Raw genomic sequence first — 20,969 nt, 5'->3', positions numbered from 1 at the left:
GTCTCTGCACAAACATTGAAAAAATATTTTTGCATTTTGCAGGTCGAGTCTTGGAAAAAATGAAGTGTTTGTCAAAGCAGCGGATAGTCTTGGAAAGATATTAGCTGAAAGAAAAATTCACTTGGTATATGGGAGGATGTAATATTCAGTTAATGGGATCTGTTTCAACATCTTCTCATCTTGGAGTAGTCAGGTTTTGGGTATTATTCCAATATATTCAGCTGGAGGAAATATTACAGGTGTTATGATTGAGGAGGAATTAAAAGTTTATTCTATGTATGAAAAAATCACCATAATGATTGAAAATTCTGGTGTTTTTATCGCATTACCAGGTGGTTTTGGTACATTATAAGAAATTTTTCACACTATTTCTTAGGCACAATTTAATATCCCTAATAAACCTGTGAGTTTGTTGAATATCAATAATTATTATGACAGTTTGTATACATTTCTTGATAAAGCTATGGAACAAAATTTCATTACAGAAAATTCACGACGGATGCTCATCTCTGCTTCGACTGCTGACCATTTAATTTATGATTTGAAAGCTTTTGATCATAAGCCTGATATGATGATAACAAGTTGGATCATTAATTCAGAAGTCATGGATTGGTTTCAGTTTTTTATCTTCAATAAAATTCCATGTGATATCTCTTTCATTATGTACTCTTTATTAATAGTTATTATGATATTAGGAACAATGTCATATTCTTAGGGGGAGAACAAACTTGTAAAAAAAATTAAAAAATATTATATATATACATATATATATATATATATATATATATATATATATATTAAAAACATATATTTTAAAATAAAACCATGTTTATTGTTTGTATCCTAGTAATTTTTTACATTACATGTTTGAAATGTTTAAATTAGAAAATGTATTAATCTATCTAAGGATGTTTAAATTTTTATTTGAAAAAAATTCAATTTTAATATTTTGATCTCTATAAAAATATGATTTATGAAATCTATTTTAGTGATTAACCATTGTCATAAGATTAGTTATTAAAGTATATGGCCCAAATATACCTGATAAGAGTGATTGATCATGAGAGAGACTATTGATCGAGCAAAACTTGCACAATGAATAGTCCCAAAATTTATTTTATAGATGAAAGCTCGATTTAAATATCGCAAGTGCACGATAGTCAAGTTATAATAAACGTAAGTGAATACGAGTATCGATCCACAGGGACTGCGTTACACTATTTTTATTCTCACGTAAAATTTCTTTAGCAACGATGAATTGAGTTGATGATTAAACTAATGTAAATTGAACAATTAAAATAATTAAAATGCAAAGGAAATGTGCTCAAGAATGCAATGATTAATTTAGATTAAATCAAAGAAGAAATGAATTTGTTGGGAAATTATCAGTTCACCTACCACTCGTGTTTAAATAATTATACTCGACTTTTATTCGTGCATTCGACGGAATTCCCTAGACTAATTAATATACTCTGTCGAGCGATATTAATACTAATCATAAACATGCAATAATCAAGTATCCTCAATTATTTAACAGTTCACGATTGCATTACTTCCTATGAAATCCACTAGTTTTCATCCGGGTGAACTATCACTGTCGACACGTACCCAATTCCGTATATCTACTAAAATTGTAAATCCGTGGTTTATACTATGTGATCTTATTGTTAATTATTCTATCGACATCATTAACAACATGAAATAATCAAAGGAAGTTAGCTAAGCTTCGATTGAAATAAGAATGAACAATAGCATAAACAAATCACTTAATAAAAACGTCGAGCAATAATGTTAAACAACGAGTACGGGGTAGGATCCCCTCAAATCCCAACAAATCTAGAGTTTAGCCACTAAAATTCATATTAAAAAAAACAACAATCTAAGAATTAAAAACTGAATAATGAAAATACTAAAGATGACGACGGATGACGGCCACGACGCGTGGAAATCTCGAAGTCTTCGAAATCTCCTTTGCTCCTAGCCTTTTCTCCAAGAAAATCTGATGAAAGTGATGAAAAATCGCCCCAAAACGCCGCCTCTCTCGTGTGTTAGGTCTATGGTGTAGAATAGAGTCCAAAAAAAAGGAAACATATCTTTTCAAATCTCGCAGCTCGCTAGGGCGGTCAAAAGTGTCCGCCCTAGCGAGACGTTCTCGCAGAAATTTCCTCGGCCATGTCCCTGGATTCGCTGGGGCGGTCAAAAGTGTCCGCCCTAGCGAGAGACTTCGAATAAAACTCCTCGGCAAGACTAAAATGCTCGCTGGGGCGGTCACTTTTGACCGCTCTAGCGAGGTACTTCGAATAAGCTGCTCAATTCCTACCCACTTTTTGGCTCAATTCCTACCAAATGACCACAAAAATACACGAGATCAGTCATATTCTAAATAATGCTAAATAATTGCTAAATTAACTAAAACAAACTAATATGATGCATTAATGCGACTCAAAACCAACACTAAAAACACGTAAAAACGAGTCCTATCAACCCCCTCATACTAACCTTTTGCTCGCCCTCGAGTAAAATAGGTTAAAGCACGAGATACTAACAAACTCAACAACCACAAAATTGCTCAAACAAGAAATAACTAACACAAGTAAATGTCAATGGTGAGTTAACAACGTTTATGTTCATGCCTCAGTTTACTTTCCCACTACCAATCAAGTCAAATCTCAACCGAATACTCATTCTCATTTACACATAAATTTCGACACTAATTTGAACGTGTGTGTGTGTCATGATGGGTCTTAGTCATTCGTACTTCAAATAGATCAATTATCAAATCATGCGAGTCACTCGATTAACACTTCAATACAAGTCTCACTAGCATGCATCCCCGTGTCCATTCATCACTAGCCACAAATTGAACTTTATTCAACTTTTAAGTACAGATAGGGGTGTCGAAAAGAAGGAAAATAAGCTCAAGTGGCTAAAAGTTGGGAGTACACCGATCATTTTCATTGTGCAATCGTCAAGAATTTTCGTCTGACTTTCCTCGTCTCCTTACATCTCCAACTTTTAGCCTAGGAATAGAATTTCAATCCTTTTATTTCGGCTCCCCCTCACCTTACATCTCCTTCTTTTTTCTTTTTTTTTTTCTCTTTTTCTTTTTTTTTTTTTAATTGCACAATTTTCACACATGTACTCCCTAGGCTAAGAATATAATACTTTGGATCACGACTGGTTAGGAGTATGACATTTCAATTCAGTGCAATGGAAAAGAGGCAAGTGTGAAGTTCAAGGTAAATCAAATTTTCTCATTCAAGGTCCCAATTAGCGACTTATTTTCACGGGTTTACCTGCTAAATCAACTCATAATCGGTGCCTTTCAAGTTAACCACACAGAATTTTCAAATTTTCACCATTATTCCTACAAAATTCTAGTCCCCACAATTGTGTGCTCAGAAAGTTCAAATCTTGTACCAAAATTCATGCTTTAACAATCAAGAGTATCATTCACGAGGTGACCCAATCAATACTTTTGTAAACTATCAATTCAAATCATCATTGGCTCATAAACGATGTCTTCTCACCATAAACGACACCCAACAAAAGAAATCAACATAAACGACACCAAACGAAAGAAATGCACCGAAACTAAACCAATTAACTAAACAATCAAAACAATAACCAATTTAACTAAACAACCAAAACAATCTACCCACCCCCTCATACTAGAGTTGTGCAATGTCCTCAGTGCACAAAACGAAACAAACACTAAAAACTAAAAAAAAAAAAACTCATGAATGCAAATGCAACTACAGAATAAATAACAAGAAAGGGGAAACAGTAAACTCCCCTGGTCAGAAATCCTCCTCCTCGTCATGCTCAGGCAGTGCAACTCCCTCTTGAGCGGCTGGGGGCATAGGATAAGTGTACTGAAAATGGAAGGGCGGCGGGTATGCGGGGGCAGGTGGCCGCCCGGAAGTGTCGATGCCCAAATGCGTCGCGATCCCCTGCGTCAAATATTCTATGTTCTGAATGTGGGCTTGATTCACGGCCTGGTACTCAGTCCGATAAGTGGCCCAAGCGCCCAATTCGTCGACGCGGTCGCGCAAGGCACGGCGGCGTGGCTGCGGAGGTGGTGGTGCCTGTCCCAAGGCTGGTGGTGGTTGAGCTGCTTGCCCATACCCGAAAAATACCTCCGCGGGTAGCTCAGCCTGGCGTTTCTCCCTCTTGGATATATAGAGAGCCTGATCAATGGCTCTCATCGGTTGTAACCACTCATCATCGTCTTCAAAAATCACCCCCGCTCGAGCACACAGTTCAGTCACTAACGTTGGGAAATAGAAGCCCAAATTGCTGCTATTGATACACATGGTAAGCTGCCCGAAAATGAGCTTACCCACATCAATCGGCATCCCAGTACAGAGAGCATAAAGAACAACCGCCCTCTCACGCTGCACATCACTGATATGACCGACTGGCATCAATCTTTTAGACAAGAAAACATACCACAAGGCCTCTTCTACTTTCAAAAATTTCTCAAGAAAAACCGTGTATGCCCCAGGTTGTTTCCACGTGGTGCCCGGATAACATAGCGTGCGAATTATCAAATCATAGTCCGGGTTAAGCACCCACGCCTGAAACACCGAATTATCCACCGACTGTAGACCCAACACATCATTGATTGCCCTGGAATAATACGGGACTCGACGTCCCCTCACAACCGCCTTATACTCACTTCCCTCCGGGGCATTCGCATAAAATTCACGCACAACCGGAACTACTGCGGCATTCGGTTGTGCGACAAACGTATTCCACCCTCGCCTTTCAATTTGAGACTCAGAAAAAAGATCGATAATAAAAGAATCAAATCCGCGCTCAGGGATTGGCTTCCTATGCAGCCTAGCATGCTCAAATCGCTCTCTAGCTTTGTCGTTCACAAACATAGAAGGAGTGGAGCGAGAACTAGAGGCACCGTGAGTTACCTTGGATCGTTTGGGTGCCATGGCAAGACCAGAGTGCACAAGGTATGAATATCGCCGGAAAAATTCTTGAGGGTCGCCGGAGATGTCGCCGGAATCTATAGAAGATGACCGGAGAAGAAGAATTTGTCGCCTAAATGCTTCCCTGTGGAGAGGAGAGACCAAGGTGGAGTCTTTGCCCTGAAAAATTGCCAAATAATGAATATTATGCACACAAAAGGGATGGGGGCGCCGGAAAAACGAGAGGAGGGGAGTAGGGTTCGAAGTGAGGAAGAAAGAGAAGGGGAAAACGTTTTATATCTGCGCGACTCGGTAGGGCGGTCAAAAGTGTCCGCCCTAGCGAGTAGTTTCGGGAAACAAAATTTTTAAAGATACGAGTCCTCGCTGGGGCGGTCACTTTTGACCGCCCTAGCGAGAAGTTTCGGAAAAAAAACTATTTGAAAAGTATGAGTCCTCGCTGGGGCGGTCACAGCGAGATGTTTCGGCTAACCGATGACTGAAACCAAAACGAAAGCTCGCTGAGGCGGTCACTTTTGACCGCCCTAGCGAGAAGCTTCGGCGAAAAACACGAATGCCATGCCATGCAATGACCAAAATGCAAATGATGCGATAAAAAATAAATAAAATGAAATTAAAACAATATAAGGAGTAGAAGTAGTTCTCAATTTAGAGTCTAGAGCTAGACTTTTCACCCATGTCCTCAAGGACTGTCATGGAGTCGAGTGACTCCAATTTGTGGCTCAATTGTGCCACCAAGATAGTGCTTCAATCTTTGGGCGTTCACAGTAAACGTCCCTTCCTTTCCATCATGTAATACCACTGCACCCGATGGGAACACCTTGGCGATAGTGAATGGCCCTGACCACCTTGATTTTAGTTTCCCCGGAAAGAGTCGCAGGCGAGAATTGTACAACAACACCGCTTCACCCACTTTGAATTCCCTTCTTACAATGTGCTTATCATGGGCTCGTTTGGTGCGTTCCTTGTAGGACAGTGCAAGATCATAAGCTCTTCCTCGGAATTCATCTAACTGATTCAACTGCAGCAACCGTTTTTTCACCTGTGCGTTGGCATCTATCACAATTGAGAACATACAAACGAGCATCCTTAAAAAGAGTTGGCCAATAGAAGCCACATTCAAGTACCTTAGATGCCGTCCGTATGGGTCCAAAGTGACCACCTACCTCACGGTCATGGCAATGGTTCAGAATTTGATTGGTTTCCTCCTCCGCCACACATCTTCTTATCATAGAATCTACACAGATCTTAAACAAAAACGGTTCCTCCCAAAAATAATATTTCACGTCTGAAAAGAATTTCTTTCTTTGGTGAAATAATAAATTAGGTGGAGGTGTGCCAGTGACAAGAAAATTTGCAAAATCGGCATACCAAGGGCATGCATTTACCTCAAGCAATTGTTCATCAGGAAACCAGTCATCTATATCATCGTCACTGCCCTTAATTCTAACATGCTCAAGCCTAGATAGGTGGTCAGCAACTACATTTTCCACACCCTTTTTATCTCGAATCTCGAGATCAAATTCTTGCAGTAATAAAATCCACCTAATTAATCTAGGTTTCGCATCCTTCTTAGCAAGCAAGTATTTCAGGGCAGAATGATCGGTATACACAGTTACTTTAGACAGAACAAGGTATGAATGAAATTTGTCGAAAGCAAATACTATAGCAAGCAATTCCTTTTCAGTAGTAGCGTAATTCAATTGAGCATCATTTAAAGTCTTACTTGCATAGTAGATGGTATGAAATACCTTGTTCTTCCTTTGACCCAGCACCGCACCCACAGCTGTATCACTCGCATCGCACATCACCTCAAATGGTAACTCCCAATCAGGGACAGTCAGAACAGGTGCTGTCACCAAGCTCTCCTTGAGTATCTCGAATGCCTGCAGACAAGTTGAATCAAAATTAAATTCAGCATCTTTCATCAACAAAGAGGATAAAGGTTTAGCAATTTTTGAAAAATCTTTGATGAAGCGCCTATAAAAACCAGCATGCCCGAGGAAACTTCTAACTCCTTTTATTGATGAAGGTGGGGGTAAGTTTTTGATTACCTCCACCTTGGCTTTGTCGACCTCAATTCCATTCTCCGATACCTTGTGTCCTAACACAATCCCCTCTTGAACCATAAAATGACACTTCTCCCAATTCAACACCAAGTTGCTCTCCTCCCATCTAACTAACACCAAGTTCAAATTTTCTAGACATTCATTAAATGAGGAGCCAAAAATAGAGAAGTCATCCATAAAAATTTCAAGGAAATTCTCAGTCATGTCATGAAAGATAGCGGTCATGCATCTTTGAAATGTGGCAGGTGCATTGCATAAACCGAAGGGCATACGCCTAAACGCAAAAGTACCATAAGGGCAAGTGAAAGTAGTTTTCTCTTGGTCCTCAGGTGCAATTGTGATTTGATTGTATCCCGAATATCCATCTAGAAAGCAATAAAATTCATGACCTGCTAAACGTTCAATCATTTGATCGATAAATGGCAAGGGAAAGTGATCTTTACGGGTTGCATCATTCAATTTCCTATAATCTATGCACACACGCCAATCCGTAACAATTCTAGTGGGAATCAACTCATTTTTTTCATTAGTAATAACAGTAATCCCACCTTTTTTTGGCACACATTGTACAGGACTTACCCACGCACTATCAGAGATAGGATAGATAATACCTGCATCCAGAAGTTTAATCGTTTCAGCTTTTACTACCTCTTGCATCTTTGGATTGAGTCTCCTTTGTGGTTGTGCTAGAGGTGAGTATTTATCTTCCATCAGAATTTTGTGCATGCAGATCGAAGGACTTATCCCTTTTATGTCCGCAACCTTCCAAGCGAATGCGCCTTTATGCTCCTTGAGGACTCCCAAGAGTTTACTCTCCATGTCATCTGTCAAAGAAGAGGAAATAATAACAGGTAATTTATTATTTTCTCCTAAGTATACGTACTTGAGATGTGGAGGTAGTGGTTTGAGCTCCAAAGTAGGTGGCTCCTCTAGGCTTGACCTCTGAGGCATTAAATCTTTTCTGTCTCCCAATTCCTCTAGTCTAAGCCTCACTTGCTTTCTCCAAGGTGGAATGACATTCAGATGAGCTACCATCTCCATCTTTTCCTCGTCTAGCTCGTCCTCCTGCTTTTCAGTAGTGAGAGTGGCCTCCAATGGTTCTTTCAATCCATCCTGCACAAAATCACAAACAAGAGAATCCAAGACATCAATACGAAAGCAACTATCGTTGTGCATTGTGTGCTTGAGAGTATTGAAAACATCAAAAATAATTTCTTCTTCTCCAACTCTCAGTCTCAACTTCCCCTCTTCAACATCAATTAGTGCTTTCCCTGTAGCCAGAAACGGTCTTCCTAGGATCAAAGGCATCTCTACATCTTCCTCCATGTCAAGTATCACAAAATCTGCAGGGAAAATGAACTTATCCACTTTCACCAAAACATCTTCGATAATCCCACGTGGATACTTGACAGATCTGTCAGCCAGCTGCAGCGACATCCTAGTTGGCTTGGGTTCACCTAAGCCCAGTCTCCTAAACACAGAAAAAGGCATCAGATTAATACTCGCACCCAGATCACATAGAGCTCTATGAAAATTAATGTCACCAATAATGCAAGGTATAGAGAAACTCCCTGGATCTTTTTGCTTAGGAGGCATCTTGTTTTGAACTAAAGCGGAGCAATTTTCAGTCAAATTCACCATCATGTGATCTTCTAGCTTCCGCTTATTTGCTAAGATATCTTTCAAGAATTTTGCATAACTTGGCATATTCAATAAAGCATCAGCAAAAGGAATGTTAATATGCAATTTCTTAAATATCTCAAGAAATTTACCAAATTGTGCATCTAATTTAGCTTTCTTCAATGCGGCAGGGAAAGGTGGAGGGATAACAATTTTGTTTTGTGCAATAGGTGTAAATGTAGAGTTAGAAGACTTACCTCCTCGATTTTCCACCTCATCCTCGCCATGCTTGGTCTTTTCCTCATGAGACTCGAGTGCTTTTCCACTCCGCAATTCCACAGCCTTCACATGCTCTCTTGGGTTAGTTTCTGTGTTGCTTGGAAAAGCTCCTTGCTCCCTATTAGAAATCAACTTTGCCAATTGTCCAATCTGATTCTCTAACCCCTTTATGGATGCATCTTGATTCTGAAATCTCGTCTCTGTTGCAGAAATAAATTTAGTCATCATTTGCTCTAAATTGGACTTCTCCTCCCGAGGCGGCTCTGGTTTGAATCCTTGGTGCATCCCATATGGTGGACCTCTTTGTTGGCGATTTTGGCTGTTTTGGCCTCCCCACGAAAAGTTTGGGTGATTCCTCCATCCCGGATTGTATGTATTCGAATAAGGGTCATTTCTAGGACGGTTCTGGAATCCCACTTGTTTCACCGGTGCTCCCTCAGGCACATAAAATGGATTGCCATCTTGGCAATCCTGCACGTCATGCTCATCCCCACACTTATCACAGAAAATTTCTTGCAGACGCATAGCCGACCCACTCATGCTCATCCCATCAATCTTTCTACTCAAAGCCTCTAACTGTGCTGAAACCGCAGACAAATCATTAACTTGATGAACTCCAGCACCTCGTCTCTGCCTATCAGACTGAGGATGATAGCTACTCGCAGCCATCTCCTCCAATAACTCATATCCTTCCTCAGCCGTCTTTCTCAGTAAGTTACCACATGCAGCAGCATCTATCATAGTACGGTTAGGAGTAATAAGACCATAGTAGAAAGTTTGAACAACTAACCCAAGCGGTAGCTCATGGTGTGGACATCTCCTCAACAAGTCCTTGTAACGCTCCCATGCCTCGTAAAGTGACTCGTTCTCATATTGAGCAAACGTAGTAATGTCGGCTCTAAGCTTCATAGTCTTCGACGGAGGAAAGTACTTGATCAGGAATGCCTTTGCCATATCCTCCCATGTAGTGATAGACCCTACAGGCAAACAGTTTAACCACGACTTAGCTTTATCTTTCAGTGAAAATGGAAATAAGCGCAAACGAACAGCATCATCAGACACGCCATTAAACTTAAAAGTATCACAAATTTCAAGAAAGTCAGCTATATGAGAATTAGGGTCGTCAAGTGCACTTCCCCCAAATTGAACAGTGTTCTGAATCATCTGGATGATAGCTGGCTTGATCTCAAACTGATTAGCTCGGATGACTGGTCTTACGATGCTTGGACGTGCTCCATCAAGAGACGGCTGTGCATAATCCAACATTGGAATGCGACGTGGCATCTCAACTTGTCTATTGTCACGCTGTTCCTCTCCACGTTCTTGCTCGTGTCTTTCCATCTGTTCTTTGAGTCTTTGTTGTTGTCTTCGACGTCTAGATGTGCGTTCAATCTCGGGGTCAAAAGGCTCAAGCTTAAATTCGAGTGATCTTCGCATGCACCACCAGAAAAATCTGCAACACAAGGAGAGTATCAAATAGCAAAAAAATAAGTAATACTAAAGAATTTAAATGAGAAATAAAAAAAATCGTGAATCAACAGTCCCCGGCAATGGCGCCAAAAACTTGATCGAGCAAAACTTGCACAGTGAATAGTCCCAAAATTTATTTTATAGATGAAAGCTCGATTTAAATATCGCAAGTGCACGATAGTCAAGTTATAATAAACGTAAGTGAATACGAGTATCGATCCACAGGGACTGCGTTACACTATTTTTATTCTCACGTAAAATTTCTTTAGCAACGATGAATTGAGTTGATGATTAAACTAATGTAAATTGAACAATTAAAATAATTAAAATGCAAAGGAAATGTGCTCAAGAATGCAATGATTAATTTAGATTAAATCAAAGAAGAAATGAATTTGTTGGGAAATTATCAGTTCACCTACCACTCGTGTTTAAATAATTATACTCGACTTTTACTCGTGCATTCGACGGAATTCCCTAGACTAATTAATATACTCTGTCGAGCGATATTAATACTAATCATAAACATGCAGTAATCAAGTATCCTCAATTATTTAACAGTTCACGATTGCATTACTTCCTATGGAATCCACTAGTTTTCATCCGGGTGAACTATCACTGTCGACACGTACCCAATTCCGTATATCTACTAAAATTGTAAATCCGTGGTTTATACTATGTGATCTTATTGTTAATTATTCTATCGACATCATTAACAACATGAAATAATCAAAGGAAGTTAGCTAAGCTTCGATTGAAATAAGAATGAACAATAGCATAAACAAATCACTTAATAAAAACGTCGAGCAATAATGTTAAACAACGAGTACGGGGTAGGATCCCCTCAAATCCCAACAAATCTAGAGTTTAGCCACTAAAATTCATAATAAAAAAAAAACAACAATCTAAGAATTAAAAACTGAATAATGAAAATACTAAAGATGACGACGGATGACGGCCACGACGCGTGGAAATCTCGAAGTCTTCGAAATCTCCTTTGCTCCTAGCCTTTTCTCCAAGAAAATCTGATGAAAGTGATGAAAAATCGCCCCAAAACGCCGCCTCTCTCGTGTGTTAGGTCTATGGTGTAGAATAGAGTCCAAAAAAAAGGAAACATATCTTTTCAAATCTCGCAGCTCGCTAGGGCGGTCAAAAGTGTCCGCCCTAACGAGACGTTCTCGCAGAAATTTCCTCGGCCATGTCCCTGGATTCGCTGGGGCGGTCAAAAGTGTCCGCCCTAGCGAGAGACTTCGAATAAAACTCCTCGGCAAGACTAAAATGCTCGCTGGGGCGGTCACTTTTGACCGCTCTAGCGAGGTACTTCGAATAAGCTGCTCAATTCCTACCCACTTTTTGGCTCAATTCCTACCAAATGACCACAAAAATACACGAGATCAGTCATATTCTAAATAATGCTAAATAATTGCTAAATTAACTAAAACAAACTAATATGATGCATGAATGCGACTCAAAACCAACACTAAAAACACGTAAAAACGAGTCCTATCAACTATCCATTGTTTAGATCTTGAGTTTTTATTTTGAAAAAAAATTGATATTTCCTAAAAAAAGAGAAAAAAAAGAAGATGGTGAAAATCTATGTAATTTTAAAGTTATATATTACGACTCATTTATCAATAAAAAAAATAGAAAGAGATAAACATATTGTACAAATTAAATAAATAAATATGTGGTCAATGGGCATAAACTTAGTCTGATTTCATGATGTTATGAAAAAAAAAGATCAAGAAAATATATGTATATATATATATATATATAATAATAATAAGAATAACTAGATTTTGAATTAATGTATTTCCTATTTTTTGATTAATTTGACTCATTTGTCTGTCTGCATTCTGTAACCCATTTTCCTGAGCATTTATCTGTTTTCCAACTCCATGAGAGAAATCATTCCCATGAATTGAAACATTTAATAACCTATGAGGATATAGAGTTGAGACTCTTACTAGGAATTTCTTAAGGTCATGTACATTTAATTACCTGAAAATAAAATTTGAATTGATCAGCTCAGATTATTTCATAAATTATAATTATGATGATCTTGATATAACTTTGACAATTTTCAACTTTAATTTAAACACTTGGATAGTTTCGATTACATTTCTATTTAAATTAATTACTATGTTTTGTATTGCTATTAAGTCCTAAATTGTTTGGGACTAGCAATAAGCTGGTTGGAGGTGTGAAAAACAAAAAAAAAATTGTACATTAAATAAATGTTTTATAATATAAATTTACAGTTTTTGTTTTATTAAATGTTTAAATATTATATGTTTTATAATAAATTATATAAAATATAAGTTGTTGTGTAATTATAAGTTTTTACTATTTTTTCGGGTTCGATAAAACAAGAATAATCTTGCCGTTGCAAATGTGATTAAGATGATTTTTGGACCTGTAGAAAGTTGGTTTTAATATCTACATATTGGTGGCAAGCATGAGATAAAAATATTCTCACATTTGAAATCAAACACAAATAAAGTTACCAATTGAGTGACAGTTTTACTATGCTATAGCATTTTGACCATATCTCTCAAATTACTTGTTCAAATGGTAAAAAAAATACCACAATTCAAAAAACTCAATTATCTACATCTTTTATTTTATGTGGAAAAGAAAATTCAGAGGAGAAGATTTTTAAAAGTGATGTGTATGATGACATAATTTCTTAGAACACCAATGAATACTAATGTGTAAAAAATTGATATTTTAATTTGGCTATAAATAGGGATGCATAGTAATGTATTGAAATACCCTCATTTTATGAACAAACCTTTGAGCTCATAATATTTCTTTTGTTTTTCCTTTATTTCTTTCTTTAAATATATTTAGCATGTTAATTTCATATTCAAAGTTTTATAATTTGAATAATGAGAAGCTAACTTCCTAAAGTTGAGATGAAAATGTGAAACTCTTGGTATGATAATAAGGTTATTAAAAGTTAATAATCTATATTTTATATTATTTAATCATTATTTATTGTTTATGTTATGTTTATATTTTTAAACATTATTATACCCTACTTATAAGTGGAAGTTTTGATTTATTGTTACTATATGTTACAATAAATTCTTGGAACCATTTAAATGTTAGTTTGGTATATACCAATCATTTAAAGTGAATGCCTTGATTTATTATATATGAATATATCAAAATATTAATTTCTTTGTATTTTTAAATGTTTGTTTGGTTTACCAACTATTTTAAGTGAGAACCTTGATTTAGTGTTTAAAAATATATATATCACAATAAATACTTCACAACATTTATAAGTTTTGGCATATATTATATACTTATAAGATAATAATATATAACATAATATAAATATGATTATTTAATATATTGGAACAATTTTATTAAGCGGATTTCAATAACGTTCGTTAATGTTAGCTTTATTAAAATACCAAAGAGTGGATAATCTAATCTCAACTACTTGAATTAAAATTTGAACAATAAAAATTACCAATTAAATATTTAAACAATTAAAAAGAAAAAGACAACAAAAACAAAATGACATTGTAGTGGATTTGTAATTACCTTAGCTTCCTTGGGGAAACGATACTCGGACTCACCGAATTATACTACTTGTGGACAATCTGCTTTTAGGAGTGCAACAATCTAAGTCGCATCAAAAGTTCAAAATTTAGGGTTGAATTTGTAATTTCCAGAAGTTTCTATGGGCAAATTTTGTAATCTTCAAAGGATTATTATGACTAAATTGGTGATTTTTCAAAAAAATTTGGGGTAATCAATTATAGAAAATTTATTAAGTTTCAACACGATCAAATTTGATGATATGTTTTGTCGCAGGAAGGATATATATTTCAGGTGTAGCCATGTATACATTGCTAGATTTCGGAGCTACACATTCATTTATATCTGAGTCATTTGTCAAACGACTAGGAATCATACCAGAGGATATGGATTTGGGATTCAGGGTTTCAATTCCATCTGGAGATTAGATGTTTACCTCGCAGATAGTGAAGAGTTTGGAGCTTCGGTTACATAAAAATGTAGTGCAAGCAGATTTGATTATGCTACCATTGCCAGAGTTTGACATTATTTTGGGTATAGACTAGCTTTCTTCGAACGGAGCTGCTATATATTTTTGACGAAGGTCAGTATCTATCTTACCGCCCAGCGAAAAGCCATTTATTTTTTAGGCAGCCAGACACCAGAAGATGCCACACATCATTTCTTGCATCTTTACGAGAAAACTCATGAGGAGAGGCTGCCAAGCGTTTTTTGCGAGTATTGTGATAGAGTCCGAACAAGCCAGCCAGAGGCTAGAGGATGTCGAGGTGGTCAGGGAATTTCTAGTGTTTTCCAGGGCAATATTTCAGTAATTAATAGGGAGGTTGATTTTTCTATCGTGCTGATGCCAGGTACAGTGCCGATTTCTAAGGCACCTATCGTCTAGCACCTGCAGAGATGGAGGAGTTAAAGGATCAGATTCAGGACTTGTTGTACAATGGTTTCATTCGTCCAAGATTTTATCCATGAGGCGCACCGGTACTGTTTGTTAAGAAGAAGGACGGCAGAATGCGGCTCTGCATCGATTATAGTGAACTAAACATGGTCACAGTCAAGAATAAGTATCTGCTGCCTAGGATTGAAGATCTATTTGATCAGCTTCAGGGAGAATCAATGTTTTCGAAGATAGATCTCCGATCAGGGTACCACCAGCTGAAGGTGAGAGAGTCTGATGTGCATAAGACGTCTTTCAAAATACGTTGCATACTTGGTTTTAAGAAAATATACGTATATGCTTAATTTTATAAACGATGAATACGATGACATGTTTTTGAATGAGGGGAGTTGGTTGTGACTAATATGAACACGAAAACGAACACAAACATGTAAGACCAATGCTCAGTGGATAGGTAAAACTGTCGCTGATGTCTCCGCCGCTGGGTACTGCGGTTATACATAGATGGATCCATCGAATTATCTGAATTCAATAAAAGAAAATGAAGACGTATATGTTGATATGATGAGATATGTTATGAATACGTTTATACTTTGACATTTTATGTTTAAGTTCATGCTTTGAAGATCATGAAATGTATTTGAATTACAGTACTTTTCACTGTTTTATGTGATGTATATGTACTTGCTATCATGGTTCAGTTTTGTTGAGTCTTTAGACTCACTAGATGTGAATGATACAGGTGATAATGATGATGTGGAGACTGGATGCGCCGAAGACTGAGTAGATAGAGCTGAGCTTAAAGGGCTTTGAACTACTTGAGTCTCTGTGCGGAGTCATGTGCTGGCAGCTTGAGGAGTGTTTGGGAGCAGAAGCATCTACAACATCGGATACCTCACTAGCTATTCCAAGTTCAGGACTAGACATGTTGGAAAAGGAAAGTGACTTAAAAGATGAGTGAGAGTAAAAGCAATGAACCGAGCAAGAAAATATGGTCGGGATTTGATAAAAAATTCGGGCAGAGCAAGGACACAAGAAATAGGAAAGTGAAAATTATAGGAAAAAACATATTTATAAGGGAGTTCGAGTGATGACAACCACACGATTGAGACCGATCATACGGTCCAAATTCGACGAGAATATGAGTAGGCACCTCTGGAAGGTAAACAGTCACGAGATCTGGTTCATCTGTGCATTTATAACGATTAAGAAGAAAAACACACGGATCAAAATCCTGATCGTTCATTTCGACAGATTAGATGTAGTTTGAACAAACACAAATCTAAAAGAAGCGTGCTCGGATTTGGATCTTGACAGTCGATTTCTACTTTTTAGATGCGGCATAACTGACATAAAAGCTGAAACAAACATAAATATAGAAACATTATAAAATGCTCGGGTCGGCCACTACTCGATCCAAATACTTGGTCTAAGTTTCATAGTTATTTTAGACCAAAAAGAGAGGTAGTATTGATACCCCGTATAGCCGACCCGACCAGGATCCGAGCCAAATCATCAAGTATACGAGTCTTTTAAAGACCCCATGATTAATACAATTATGACCAGAGTAGGGGCCTGAAAATTTCTACACGAAACCTGAACTAATCCATACTCAAGAAAGCATCTCACAAGACGGAAATGCTCAGGCAGCCGATCTCAGGACAGGATCATCCGGCCCGAACCCAACTAAATACAGCGGCGAATATAGATGAAGTCCTACTAATGTAAAACACTTTGCTAAATCTTATATGATAAGGATGTAATCCCAAAGATATCAAGACACATTCAAAATTTATAATTTGTCGATGATAAGATTAGAATAGTACAAATCTTATCACAAATCTCGTATTCAAAGGACTTGTCCGACATAAAGTTCTTTTCCAGCAAAATAGAGATAATCTGGTTTGTTTCACCCAGCTGCCTGCACGGGCAATGAACGGCCAGGATCATTCCTGTGGAATGATCCGGGCCAACCTCCATGTAAAAAAAAAAATAAAATTGACTCGGAAAAATCCGAGCCGTTGAATCGACCTTTACGAGCACTGCCAGTGAACCAGATAATCTAGCTTCTCTTAACTCTATAAATATAATGTATCTATCATGATTTTAGACGTTCAATTATCGTGATCACTAATACTACTTTGATCACTCTTAAATTTTGATCCAGTACTAAATTAAACATCGGAAAGACTACACCTAAAAAATAGAACAAAACAAATATTTGAAAATATAAATTTAAGCACTGCCCCTGCAGGAGGAGCTTTAATTTTTCAAGAAAAGGGGCAGTGGAATTTAAAAAACAAATACAAAACAAATATTTGAAAATATAAATTTAAGCACCGCCCCTGAAGGAGGGGCTTTTAATTTTTCAAGAGAAGGGGCAGTAGAATTTTATATTAATGCCCCACCCATGAACAGCTGAACTTGTCCAATGTAACACAATCACAATAACCTGAAGGGCGAACATAATTCATGGAAATCATGTCAAAATCGTTAGCAAATACGGGTTTCAAAATACTCCAAGCACCACCGTAAATCCAGAAACTTCACTGGGAGTACAGCAATGCAAAACAAGAACATTGATAACCAACCTGTGATAAATATGATGTCAATGAAATATTCAATCACTACTCATAAGCATGGATCGTACGAACAAAAGTATCAGTAGAGAACACAGCATTTCCGCATCTTTTAAATATGAATCAAATGTCAAGCAACAGTTAAGCGAGATACTTCGTAAGAATCCAGGCATACCAACTCGAGTTCACGATCTAAGAGTTAAAACAATAGGGGGTAATCATGAGAGAACAATAGACGAAAAAGAACGAAATCTAGATTAAAAGTTTATAACGAAATAGCAAGCCCAACTTACAAGCATAAATTATCCTTCGAGGTTACAGTCCACAATGAAACAAGAACTCAAGCCACAGTTTATAAGCGGGTTGAACATAGTAGTAGAATACAGAAAAAGCAGCAAATAGAGAATATCAGTGTAATCCCAATTAAAGAGCATATAACTGAATTATAGTTACATATAAATATATCATGAAATTCCAGTAAAATCAGACGGACAACTCTGTCTTTGAAACAAGAATGCCATCAGTATCTGCATAAAGCCATTCGCCATCACAAATTCTAGTCCCAGCAAAATTTATGGGAACATGCTTTTCTCCAATTCCCTTCTTGTTAGCCTTAACAGGATGTGAGGCGAGGGCTCGAACACCAATGTCGCAGCCATTTATTTCATCTACATCCCTTATACAGCCGTTAACTACTATACCAGCCCATCCATTGTTCTGCGCCTGTACTACAGGATTTCCACCCAATATTGCACATCTCAAGCTACCACCCCCATCAACAACAAGAACTCTTCCATTTCCCCTTTCCTCGAGAAATTCACGGACCAGAACATTATCTTCAAACACTCTCAGAGTAACAACTGGTCCAGAGAAGACTTGGCGCCTGCCATATATCTGGAAAACAGGATTAAGTGCTCGGAGTTCACCACTCACAATGAGCTGTGGATTTGCATCACAAACTTCAGCTGTCGTTACCAAGGCCATCCTATATCAAGTACCTCCAGGAAAATAAGCATCACAAAGAAGTGATTGCAAACAGTAGCAGAAGAACTCGTGTTTATCTACGTGAGTAAAGTAAACACGCAGGGAAAAAAATCCCAACAGACAAATCCAAATATTTCACGTTGTAACAGGAAGAGATACAGCAACATCAAAACAAACATACATTATTAATTTTTTTTTAAAAGAACTCCATTGGATCATATTGAGCTGAGAATCCCACCTAGTAACACATTCAAGAACCACTCTTGTTTCTTATTTGAAAACTCCAACTAATCTAATACATAATGCAGGTGCTGACTACAATCAACAACTAGAAGAATTAAGATGTATCATCCACTCAAATAGATATGTTCTGATATAGCATCATTTATAACACATGCCAAGAATCTAAAAACTCAAGAATCCCATAAATAATTTAATACTTAAATACAGAATTGTCTGTAAAAACATGCAATTAATAAAAACAAGCCAAGAATTAGTATCTTACATCATGGTCTGATCAGAACGCCAATAACCATAAAAAGAGGAAAAGAAAAAGAAGAAGAAGAAGAAGTCTAGTCGTCCAAGAAACCACAGACTATAAATGACAAAAAAATGAAAAAAAACATCAAATAAAGAAAAAAAGTAAAGACAAATATAAAAAGTACTCGGACATAGATCTACAAATACTCAAACACACAGATGCATTCTTCACAAACAATCCCGTTATTTATTCAGTTTTTTTTCATATCCTACTCGATGAAATCCAAGGAAGAGACATGTTACAAGATAACCAGAACATTGAATATTTAAGATTTCTGTATCAGAATAATTTATCGGCCTTTTATAAGACAACATCACAGGGGAAAAAACAAATCAAAAAATCAAAATCAATAAAAAAAGAAAGCATATCTAAATAAAGAGATTGGATGTAATACAATCGCAAGCTGATGAAATGCCGTCGAATTTCTCCTTTTAATCTCTCAAGGAACGTGTAAAATTAATCGATTATTCGAAAAGATGTTGGAAATTGAGCTGAAAGTAATCCGATTCAAGGGTTTCTATTGATCGAATTGGGAAAGGAACGACAGTGATGGTGATTTGAGCACTATGTATGGGCTGATTTCCTGTTGTTAAAATGAGCCCGTGATTTCATTCAAATACTGAAACCACCTCCTCTTTTTTTCGGTAACTATCTTGTGAGACGAATCTTTCATCTGTAAGATAGGTTAGCTTTATTGATATTTAAAATAAAAAGTAATACTCTTAACATAAAAATTAATATTTTTTCATGGATGATTCAAATAAGAGATCTATTTCGAAAAATCCGACTCGTGAGACCGTCTCACACGAGTTTTTCCCCTTGTTTTTTTGAATCAACTTCATATTTAGCAAACAGACCTCCATTTTAGAAAGACTTACCTTCAGATCACATGGAAGAAAAGTGATATTTTCAATTTTGATTTTGATTTTGCTTTTGCTTTAAGTTCCCACCATATGTATTTGGATGTATACATAGTTGGAATTGGAATTTTATTTGGCAAGAACTGACGATTAAACATAATATTCTTCATATTAAAAAAATTTGTATGTCTTATTTTTAAAATTATTATTTTTATCAATAATATTTATATAAATACTTTATCAAGAACAAAAAGTTATTTTTTTATATAAAAAATATTTTTACTAGATAGTTATTTTAAGAAATGAAAAAATATAAAGTTTATGATGAAATTTAAAATAAGGTTCAAAATTTAGATAAATTATGTTTTTATATATATATATAATAGTGTTACTTGATTATAATGATTTTGAATAAATGTCATTTGGTAAAAATGTTAAAATTTATAAGTAGAGTTAATCATACATATCTCCCTTAAATATTATCATAATTAAAAAAAAACTATATTAAATGTTAATTTTAGGCTTTTGAGGTTTATCAAAATGAAGAAATAAATCAAATAATTTCTAAACAACACATTAAATTTGTATTTATTTTACATTTTACTCCCTTAATTTTGTATTCATCCTAAATTTTTAGAGGTAAATTTAAGAAAAATACAAATATGAGAGGGGTGTATGTTGTTAAAAGTATCAATTTGTTACTTTTCACAAATATGTATGTAATATTTAAATATAGTTGAATTTTTTTTTTTTTGTTAATATGACAAACTTGAATGAAAACTAATGAAATTAACCATTATAATTAATATAAATTTAATGGTAAAAATAATTTTATTGTTTTAAAACGCAAATCCTATGAAATCACATTAATTTTTTAAAGATTCTCACTTAGTTAAATGAATCCTAAGAAATCCCATTAATATAAATCTCATTTTGCCAAACACTAAAATGGTATCTCACCAAATTCATACTGACTCGGTGGAATTTATTGATTGCAAAAGTATTCTCACATAAGTTGTTTTTCTTGAAAATAGGCATCAACCGTATTCTCATATGAATTGTTTTTCTTGAAAATAGGCACCAACCTTAAAATTTCATATTACTCTTAAGTGGAGACTATTTTATGTATTTCAATAAAAAAAAATGAGACTCTTTGATTGTAAGGTCTACCAAT

At 36.2% G+C, this 20,969-nt stretch overlaps 1 protein-coding gene and 1 non-coding gene across 3 annotated transcripts; one reads left to right on the top strand and one right to left on the bottom strand.

Moving 5' to 3' along the window:
* Nucleotides 1–9,710: 9,710 nt before the first annotated feature.
* Nucleotides 9,711–9,817, top strand: LOC140817628 (small nucleolar RNA R71). Its single transcript, XR_012114840.1, has one exon. It is a non-coding gene; the product is annotated as a small nucleolar RNA R71 (small nucleolar RNA).
* Nucleotides 9,818–17,642: 7,825 nt separating this feature from the next.
* On the bottom strand, nt 17,643–19,574 carry LOC140817053 (putative 4-hydroxy-4-methyl-2-oxoglutarate aldolase 2). Of its 2 annotated transcripts, none has more exons than XM_073176620.1 (2): nt 19,330–19,574; nt 17,643–18,408 (listed from the first exon to the last, which is right to left on the bottom strand). In XM_073176620.1, exon 2 carries the CDS (start codon nt 18,392–18,394, stop codon nt 17,894–17,896), a length of 501 nt encoding a protein of 166 aa, XP_073032721.1. In that variant the 5' UTR covers nt 18,395–18,408; nt 19,330–19,574; the 3' UTR covers nt 17,643–17,893. The 2 variants fall into 2 exon arrangements, with proteins under 2 accessions (XP_073032721.1, XP_073032720.1); XM_073176619.1 differs by having other exon boundaries at nt 17,643–18,395.
* Nucleotides 19,575–20,969: the final 1,395 nt, after the last annotated feature.

The sequence above is a fragment of the Primulina eburnea genome, chromosome 16 (assembly GCF_022965805.1).
Source record: "Primulina eburnea isolate SZY01 chromosome 16, ASM2296580v1, whole genome shotgun sequence".
NCBI classification, from domain to species: domain Eukaryota; kingdom Viridiplantae; phylum Streptophyta; class Magnoliopsida; order Lamiales; family Gesneriaceae; genus Primulina; species Primulina eburnea.
Note: the sequence above shows the minus strand (reverse complement) of the source record. Positions and strands in the feature narration are given on the sequence as shown.

Excerpts from the sequence above, each read along its gene's own strand:
- LOC140817053 (XM_073176620.1), bottom strand. The coding sequence starts at position 18,394 with ATGGCCTTGGTAACGACAGCTGAAGTTTGTGATGCAAATCCACAGCTC.